Genomic DNA, 10,705 nt, shown 5'->3' with positions numbered 1-10,705 from the left:
TTACTTCATCTTTTATCTTTATTATTATTATTATTGTTCTTATTTTACACTTTTCATTGTTAGACATTAGGTTTATTTGTAGTAGTCCTTTCCAACGTCTTTCCCTCTTCCATGTTACTGTGTCAGCATCTATTTGGGTTTGGAAGTGGAACAGAAAGTAAAGAAATCCAAAGTGCCATTAAAACCAAACCATTAATGCCATATTTTATTTAGGAACCCTAGAGAACACTTTGCAAAATAACACATTCTTATAATTTCACCCTCAGATGAGCCAAGCTACGACTGTCAGAGAAGGTGATGTAGGTACAGAGCATATGAGAGTGGTTAAGTTAATGTCTCTTGTCTAGATGAAGGCACAAGAGGGATCAATGGCAAGGCGTAGAGATTCAGTATCTTCAGTCTTCAGTGGACACTCCATTTCTGGCACAAAACTCCTGTAAAAGATGGTCGATTTAGGAGGTGACCCGACAACTTCAGCCTGTCAAACATATTAATGGAGCAGTATGCTTTAAAAAAAAAAAAATCTAATTAAGCATGCACTCAGTACCCTAAGAATTATTTATGGTAGTTAAACACAGTGATATTTGTATATCACTTCAAACAGAGGTGATCCAGTAATGCTGCACTAATGAATTAGACTAACTATTCACTTTAGCTAAAGTTATTAAGTTAGCTAAAGAGTTGGGATGCTGTGTAAAGATAAAACACAAAGGTTTGGACACCGTTTTGCATGTTTCCCTACTGTAGGGATCTCTGCAAGCATACAGAGGGGGTACTCTGAGAGGGTACAAGATGACAGCTTTGGAATTCTACTAGAAACAGTCGATCATATTTGTTGTCAAAGCTGAATTCAGGGCAAACTACGCTAAATTAGCGTTTTTAGCTAACAGCTACAATAAGCATAAAAGTTACCTTACGGCTATCATTTGTTAACATGACGCTTGTTCTTATACATGTAATACATTTATTACCAACCTGATAGTTTATCTGCTGGTCATTCGACATGACGAATGACTTCTGAAGTCTTAATTCAGCTCAAGACGCTGTAGATTCCCGTCAGTAACACTTTCGGTCCGCTATAGTAAAACGTAGTTCTATTAATCTGCGCTTGAACCGGAACCGGATGTAAGTTCCAAAAAACTGAATTTTGGAACTGAAATTGAATTGTAGAACTGAAACTGAATGGTGAGAAGTGAAACTGAAATTATTCGAGAGCTGAATTTTTAAAGGATAAAATGCAGTTTCAAAGCAAATCAATTCATTTTCAAACCATAAATTCAATTTCAAATTAGACTAATTCAAATTCAGTTTTCAAAAGCATTTATTCAAGTTACAATTCAGATTCAATCTGAGCAATTCAAATTCAAATTGAACTTATTCAAATTCAGTTTCTGATGGCACAGATTTCTGCCCATACCCAACCTGCTGTTCAGAGCCGACTCCTCTCATGGATCAATGGCCTCTGAGCCTTGATAATCTCTGAAATTGATTGGCTGTCTCATTGATCATTACTTCAGCATTAGCCAATCAAACATCTTCCCAAGTAAACAAACATGGCAAATAAAGACATCCCCTGAAGTTTAGTCCCGGAGGAGACGCAAGAGATGTGAAGATAATATATAAACTGAAATCCCTCTTGGAAGAGAATATCAAATCATAAGAGTGCTTAATATTTCACTGACTTGATGAAATATGCATTGTAGCTCAGAAAGAAGGAAAAATGCAAAGATTTGGATGCATTATGTATGAGAAGGTCCGCTGGCGAAAATGACACTGCACTGTTGAATAATCGTCATTTCACTATCACCCCAGTGCAATGAGATATTGTTATTACTACGCATCACTCAATTCATTTGGAAAGTGCATACAGTTTGCATTTTGTATTTAGAGCCTAACTTGTGCGTGCACAGCATCCAGATGCTCACTAATGAACTAAAGCAATGACTGTTGTGTGTCCTTTGCCTCTGCCTCATTTAATAAATTTCACTACAGTACTGTGTTTTAGAATAGAAGAGTATATTACCCATGCCCAAGTGCTACTTTGATGCAAATATTCATTGGGATTATAATAAAGGAAAAACAACTGAGGTTAGTGCATTTTTATACAGACCAGAACTGTCATGGGTGAAGACAAACAAAAGAAAAAGAAAAGAAAACTGTGTCACCACGGCTGCCATCTCACACGGCCACTTTCAGGAGGGACACCCGTGGCCTGAAAAATAGAAAGAGAGATATAAACATGCATGGATTTCCCATCCTGGTATCATGCTGTTATGGAATACAAATAACAGACAAACATCCACAAACCATTTTGCACGTTATTCAATGCATTTTTTTTCCTTATGTGTCATTTTCAGGTCACATAGTGGAGGGTATTATATCCCCGACTCTAACTACCTCATGGCATTTAATGCTCTAAAATAACACGTAGAAGATTGAAAATGGGTGGAAATCACACACAAAGTCTGTGTAAGGTTTATATGCTATTCCATAATATCAGCTAGATATCTTGGAATATATATATATATATGTACAGATAGATAGATAGATAGATAGATAGATAGATACATACATACATACATACATACATACATACATACATACATACATACATACATACATACATACATACATACATACATACATATAGATACATATAGATATTCATGTACGTACACAGATGCCCCTGAGACAATCCAGCAAATAGAAACTGGATGCAAGATCCTAGCAGGCAGGCCATAGATGGAAACAACACAAGAAACTGGCTGACATAATATGCAGGAACAGGACCCTTGAGCTCCCAGGCCTCTGATAAAGGACCCAAGCTTGAAGTACAAAGTACTGGACCAGTCTTTTGACTACTTGTACTTATGGCCATTGATCAAAGGTCTTTGATCAATAATCAATGGGCTTTGATCAGTGGTTGTTGATCAATGGTCATGACAATTTGCATATTAATGATCAAGGAACTGATGTCACAGCCCATTGTTCCTTCAGTGGGCTAGTTTCAGTCATTGTACAAATGTACTGTTTATAAGGCTGGGGAAACCTGCACTCAGCCAAGACTGAAGAAGTCACTTGAATGAGTTTTGAAATGTTTCTCCCACTGAAAATGCTATCTCCAGATGAACAGAATCAACCTTTTGGGACGTACAGGACTTTGTCAGCCATGGCAACCCATGCCATGAAGATCCCTGGGCTGAGTCAGCAGAGCGTTGTCAACTTTTACACATTATGCACCTCAACACTCAGTGACAGTGCTCTGTAACTTTGTGTGTTCTGCCACTTAACAGCTGAGTTGCTGTGGTTTGTAAATGCTTCCAATTTGCAATAATACCCCTCACAGTTAATCATGGAATATCAAGGAAAAAAGAAATTAAATAAATATCATTGTAGCAATGGCAGTATGCTATTAAAGTACAGCACTCAAATTCAGGGAGCTTTTCAGAATAAGAAATGTTTATAAGGCAGATTAAAGTAGTGCAGTGCTTGTTTTCTCAGCACAGAAGAGTGCAGCCCTAGGCAAAAACACTGTATACACTCTAGAGGACACATTTACCAGAAGCATCATGGGACTAAGATGATGGTGAAATCCAACACTAGTTCTAAAAGCACTGTAGCAGATAGTTATTCCGCTGGTCTTACAGGAAACTAGACTTACGTGCCTCCTCTGAGCTCTGCTTGCAGAGAGAGGCCAGACACTTTGGCCAATCACAGGGCTTTTCAGACCAGATAAGGTGAGTAACATAGAGAGTGAAAAAAGTCAATACAGAAGTAAGACAAGGTGCCACAAAGGTACTGAAAGTGCAAAAGTGCAGTTTGAATCCTGCGAGAAACCAAAAGTGGGTCCTGACTTACATTTAGCATATGCCTGTGCTCATCTGATAGAAGTGTGGAAGAACAAGGAGAGAACTTTTTTTAAAAAGAATTTGTATTTTTATCATGCAGCACATCTTACAGAGAAAACTCAGCACAGTCAGTATCCCCTTCTGCACAGAAAATCATCATTATGAACCGTTCAACTGTTGTCCTCTGCAAGCGCTGATTAAATTAAAAAAATAAAAAAAATGATAAATAATAAGAAATAACTACAACTTGTACAAAACACACCCAACATATAAAAATTAATGCAGTGCAACCTTATTACACTGCCAGTAATAAGGTATTACTACCTTATTACTGGCATCCAACTTCTTTAAAGCTGTGCTTCACCTTTACTAATCCTGTTGCAGTTGGATAAAACACACAAAAGAACAGGGGTTTTTTAATACTCACCACAGAGCTAGTGCCCCTGCTCTGAAGCTTCAGTGGCAGGGAGCCACTACACAATAAAAGACAAACAACTGGAAGGAAAAGCTTTACTGCCCACTGTATTATGAGACACACAAGAACTACAGTTAGCAACTAAAGTCAAAATGTTTTTACACAACAGTAGCAGAAATTTTCGTTGAATAAAAACACCGATGCATTTAAATAATTCCTCTGAGGTACAGAGAGAAAGGGTTGCTAATAATGAAAGTAGCAATAATTGGTTTGGTATACTTTGGTATACGCATAGTGATGATTGTGAGAGTTCAGAGGTTTGAGCACTTTTTCACACTTACTAGTGCTGCTTAATTTGATCATCGCAGATAATATGTTAGTGCAGGAAGTAAAAAATATTAGATTCTTTTTACTTTCACTCTGAATTTCCCCCAGTTTTGAAACCACAAAGCAGAATTTAACTCCGGTGGATTACTGCAAATAGATGTTGACAACATCTACATGATTTTGTAGACATCCTGACACAAATACAAGTTAAGGATGCCACACATGGTATTCAGTCTTAAAGCCATGCTGCTTCCAAGGTGTTGATATTTGCACACAAATCTTTTGGACAGGAAGTTTTTAAAGAGTAATTGCATCACAGCAGGAGGCTGACTTTGATGGGCAAAGGATCCAGTGTTTGCTACGGATGTGTATACCAGGCTCGGGGCTTAACTCTGAGTAACACAAACAATGAAATGCTCTAGGCTCAAACAAACAATTTTATCAAGGCATTGCACAGGGAGGAGTGTAATTTGATGTAGCGTGTATATCCTGGGCACATCTCTTTAAAGGCACCAGTTTCCTAAAGTGCACAATCCAGTGTTTTACAGGTCGACTACCACAGGCAAAAGAGCTCACTGGCTGAAGTCCCTCAACACGCGTGAAACCCCCTAAACCTTGAGAAGCCTGGAAAGTGCTATTTTTCCATTTAACTTGATAAAATCTTAGACTTTTACAGTTGCTGTTTTCTGCAAGGTTTGATTAGACGTTGTGAAACCCTCTGAATGCACACGGTTAGAGGTTCTTTCAAAACACACTTGAAATAGAGTGGGTTTGAAAATGGCTTTTGTATAAGCCATTTTCAAACCCATCAGTTTTATATGAGCGGGTAAAAGGAAGCACCTTTCATACTGCTTGTTGAAAGGCATGGGTGACTTCCTTGAATGATTAGAGAGATTAAAATGTTTAACTAACAATGCATTTAATAGCCACAAGAGCAACGTAGTAAGCACAGTGTGCCTAAACACTTTGGCAAAAAGCACACTAACTTTTCCAACAGAATCTTAAACACAACACACATACTACCTGGCATTCAGCCACTTCGTGTGTGCCAGAATTTACATTTGTTGTTTCTGATTGTATTTCCTTTTGTGGTAGCTGTTTTGTTGCTTTTTTCTTTTCTTTTCTTTTTTTCAAAAAGACATGTTTAAAAAGCTCTGACTTGTAACCTTCAGTTCTGAGTTGATTGACCCTGTGAATGGAGACTCAGTGTTAGGCTCAGAACAGGTGATCAGAGGTAGCTCGGTCTGTTCAGTCTGAGCATTTTGACTTTTAGTTAAGCATGTGCTTTGGTAATGAACAAAAGCCATCAGTGGAGCTCCAGCTATGATTTAACATAACACAGGGTAAGCAAAGTTTTTACATTTGAATGCAGGGGTACTGGAAATATGACCATTTGTCAATGTAGACTGTGAGATTTTTTTTAAGACAGAGAAAAAAAAAGAACCATTTAGTTAACACAATGAAATTTTGGTCTGTGTTATCTACTCAATCAACATTGCATCAACTGTGAAATTCTTGGCCAGTTCTATTAGTGGTGTGTAAAATGATAATTTGACAACATCAAAAATTGATACCAATACTTTTTGGTCATTTTATTCAGTTCTTTTTATACATAGATAATTATTGCCCCCTATAATTTGTAAATTACTTTCTATATTGGCCCTCAGTGATACTTGTTCAATATGTATTCAGTATGCTGCTTCACTAAGTGTTCCTTGCTATTACTGGTTTGGCCCTTCATTTTGCCTTCAGAATTCTTCATGCTATAGATTCAACAAGTGTTGGAAACATTCCTCAGAGATTTTAGTCCATAGTGATGTGACATTATAATAGTATAATAGATGGGGGCTGCACATCCATGACTACATCTCAAAGGTGATCTATTAGATTGAGATGTGGTGACTCTGGCATTGTGTCATTTAACTAAAGTTGAATACAGTCAATGAATAATGAATACAGTCATTGTCATGTTCAAGAACTCAGGGAGCTTTGTGGTGAGTTATCATGCTCCAAGACATGTTCAGCAATAATACTCACCCAAAGTGTGCCCTACACTATAGAGCCACTAGAACCCTTGACTGCTGGTACAAGGCAGGATGGAGCAATGCCTTCATGTTGTTTATGCCAAATTCTGATCCTACCATTGGAATGTCACGAAAGATATCAACACTCATCAGCCCATGATTTCTTTTTTCTATTTTTTTTACTGTTTCTATCTATCTAGATATCTATTCTATTTCTATAGTCCAACTTTGATGAGTCTGTCCTTTGCTGACAGACATGGCACCTGCTGTGGTCTTATCAGCTTCGTGATTGGATGTGCAGTTACTTAAATCGCCTTTCTTCCCAATCCTGATGCTCAGTTTGAACTTCTCCATGTCTGCATGCCCAACTACACTGTGTTGCTTCCATATGATTGGCTGATTAGATATTTTCGGTAACTAGCAGCTGAACAGGTGTCCTAATGAGTGGCTGGTAAGTGTCTATATTGCTGAATACTTAACGTAACTGTGCTGAAAGCTTTCCATTATTCAGTAATTTAAACCAGTGGTTTTGTCATATCTATTCAACTGTAACCCAGTGGGGTTAAAAGAAATGTGACAGCTGCTGAAGACAACGATGTGAATAAAATAGATGGGACAAATTTTAAAATGGATTAAGCTACAAAGTCACAGTCCAAGCCAGTAGTAATGAGTTTGGTGACATTCATTTTTGACATTTAAAAATCTTGCTGAAACGCTCTCTGTGCTAAAAAATAAATAAATAAATAAATAAATAAATAAATAAATAAATAAATAAATAAATAAAAAAGAAGAAGAAAAGAAAAAAAATTTCAGTGTTTATTTCAGAGGTTTTTTGCAACTGCTTTAAATTCTCATTTGTGCTTTGATATTGAGTGTATGAATGAGGATATTTAAAAGTGAATGACAGAACCTTCATGGTCAGCAATTACCATTGTAACTGACCCACAGTTGAAGCTAAGTTCAAGGTGGAAAAGAACAAGATCAGATAGCAAAAGATCTCAAGTGGACCTGAGAACAATATAAAACTTGGATTACTGGTCCTCGGGTTTATTTGTGCCCTGTATAAAAATAATTTTCTTCATCCCAGGAAAGTTTTTTATTCCTTCTTCCCTCTCTTCAAAGTTTTAATTTCTTGTCCATTTCCCAACAACTTTCTGTAATGGCAGAGAAGCAGGTAGATATCATATGCATTACTGAGACGCATGTACAACAAGAGTGAGGAATTTGCGCCTGTGGCTTCTGAGAGGTGGTACATTTTGGTGATTAGACAATGACGCAGTTATATGTTTGTAGCCTGTTGTGGGCATGGTTAGTTTCTTTTTTGCAATGGATAATGAAAAGTTCTCCTCATTCCTGGGTTTGCAAACCCAAGGCTCCTGGTAGCCTGAACTTTGAAGGAATGAGATCATAATATGCAAACTTTCTACTATTTCACTATTGTAAAAATGGCCAGCTTGTCTTGGCACAATAAAAACACCACAAAGAATAAACTTCACAAAAGTAAGAAGATAAAAATGGAAGGCACTATTTGTTTTAAAGCCCAAAAACACGGCTGTTACACAAAGAATGGCGAAAGATGTTACATTCCTGTGTGTAAAGAAACAGACTTTGTGGCTTTGTCTCAGTTGAGATCCTTGATTGACAGGCGCGCCACAGAGCTGTGTTCAGGCTGCCTTATTACTGGTTTCACTCTCAAGGAGAATAAGGGGGGGAAAAAGACAAGAAAAAAATGGATGCCTCAAATAGGCTTTTCCCTCTCTGTGTGTCAAAGACTAGAGATACAATTTTCCTGAAGTAACAATCAGCAGATCACTCTCTGCCTGCATGGTGTCCACAAGCAATCTTCTAGCTATCCTGAAACACGGCATTCATAAATGGGGCCTGAGTGTGGGGAAATAAAAAAAAAAGGTTTGTTGTTGTATTTGGTTTTTGGGATGATTTTCGTGTGACTGCATCTGCTTGCTTTTCATACCATATATATATATATATATATATGTGTGTGTGTGTGTGTGTGTGTGTGTGTGTGTGTGTCTGTGTGTGTGAGTGCTATTAAGGGACTGAGATTTGCCTCATTGACATTCATGTATGCATTTGATGTCAAACAGTCTAAATATTTAAGACACTAGAGGGCAAGGGGAAGAAATCGGGGCGCAGTCACAAGATGCTGGATAATTGATTGATTGTCCTCACTGCAGTGCACAACAGCTTGCATTGTACTGTATAAGTGCTGCATGCACTTGTGCAAAGTGTCTGCGGGAGTAATTAGTTCAGAAGCATCGGCTCTGCTTTTGATAGGATGACTGGTGTGTGGGTATCATAAATATGCATATTTGTGCTCACGTCACTTAGTGAATGAGTCTACAGGATTCTGTGTGTGCTGGCATCACTCTGCGTTGCTGTGTGCGTAACTGTGCCTTTGCTAATGTCCAAACAATGAAGTTCAAATAAAAAAAAAAATCAAGGCGAGGATAGCATTTCGAGGCTGTTTGGATGACAGGGAAATATTGGCCCAGCAATGATATGCTTTTTATGGAATCACTTTGATGGTCAGAAAAAAAAAAGAGTCCCTCTCTTTCTTGTTCTTACTTCCTCCCAGACACAAAAGAATATCACAAACTTCTTTTCACAAGCCGTCTTGCCAAAATCAAACTCAAACAAACACAAGAGGGGAAAAAAGAAAAAAAAAACCTCCAGTCAGCTTTCTGTTAGTTCTTGTACACCAGAGTAAATGCTTATTCAGTTGCCATGGAAGATCTGCAAAGTAGTGGTGTGCAATACTGCAATTTTGGTGCCAAACTGATACCAAGTAAACACATGACCAGTATTGCCAATACCAATTTAAAAGTAACTTATAAAGGGGAGGGTGTCATAATTTATGAGTCATCATCAATTCATCATCAAATTGGTGACAATTATGACATTTAAACATTTTAATGATCACAAAGTCACTGTACTTTCTACAGTAATTAGTTAACACAACACAATGCACCTTTCAGCTTTTCAGCTTATATATTTTGAAACTGGGGTTTTTGGAAACCAGAAATGGAAACGTGTTATATGTATATGACAGACACATACATACTGAACTTAGAGCCTGAAAACAAAGTAAATATTAAGATATGATTTCCTTGTAAAATGCATCCCAGACCAAGAAGGAAAATAAATAAACCTTTCCTGCTTTTCTGCAGATATGTAGTGTGCAGTTATCTACAGTATCACCCCCTTTTACCCAAATCACAAAATATTAGTAGGAGGCACCTTGTTCAGTTACTGAGATGAGCTGGAGAGCGTTAATAAATATGTGAAATTGACCCGGGTCTCTAACGTGTTCCACAGCATTATGAACAGCAAGTTCTACCTTGTGAATAATGCAGTCGCTGACACACAGATTAAGGTTGATGTTTTAACACAGGACTGTGTCTGTTCCTCTCAATCAGCCTATCACATCAGGTGCACTATCACATAAATCCAACATTCCATGCACATAATTTCCATAGCATGTGACTGACAGCATCCTTATGCATTGTTGCAGCTGAACAAGATGAAAAAAGAAAAAGTGTGATCTGAGTGCAGATGCATACAGGTACAACTGCAAGCTAGTTGTGGGCACTGAGCTCGCCTGCTTGAGTATGTTTATGGTGTTGGTACAGCTTTTAACATTCTTGCTGTGCATTTAATTGTACTAACAGAGTATACATACTGTGGCGAGCTCAGACAAGGAGGAGACAGAGGTATCGGTTGGTCTAGCTTCCCGTGAGTTAGCCAGGGAGCACAGCCGTTTATTAGCATTCAACAGAACACCACGACAACAAAAACAAAGGCGCTCTCTCCAAACAGAAACACACAGTCGCAGAGAGAGCGCGTCACATGGTAACCATGGCAACATAACGCTACCGCCTGAAACAACAGAACACAGCTGTCAAGCAAAACCCAAACAACCGTGACCCGCTACATAGCCCCCACCTAAGAGGTCAGTCATCCCCGACAACCCCATTACCCAACAAGTCCTGCAAATGTCCAGGTGTCTTCTTTCGGCGCACCAGCCGATCTCGACCGGTGGGGGAAGAGTCACTCGGATCAGTACATGGGAT

The 10,705-nt window shown here is 38.3% G+C and overlaps 1 protein-coding gene across 1 annotated transcript in view; it reads right to left on the bottom strand.

Moving 5' to 3' along the window:
• Window positions 1-10,705, bottom strand: part of LOC113014343 (uncharacterized) — a 49,834-nt gene continuing 39,129 nt past the window's right edge. Inside the window, exons 7-8 of the mRNA XM_080296345.1 lie at window positions 976-2,212; window positions 1-434 (exon numbers count right to left, since the gene is read on the bottom strand). Coding sequence (XP_080152471.1) covers window positions 2,162-2,212 — 51 coding nt within the window. The 3' untranslated portion in view covers window positions 1-434; window positions 976-2,161. The remainder of the gene's footprint in view (window positions 435-975; window positions 2,213-10,705) is intronic.

Source organism: Astatotilapia calliptera, chromosome 22 (assembly GCF_964374335.1).
Source record: "Astatotilapia calliptera chromosome 22, fAstCal68.1, whole genome shotgun sequence".
NCBI classification, from domain to species: domain Eukaryota; kingdom Metazoa; phylum Chordata; class Actinopteri; order Cichliformes; family Cichlidae; genus Astatotilapia; species Astatotilapia calliptera.
This window is presented reverse-complemented; position numbering and strand designations above follow the sequence as displayed.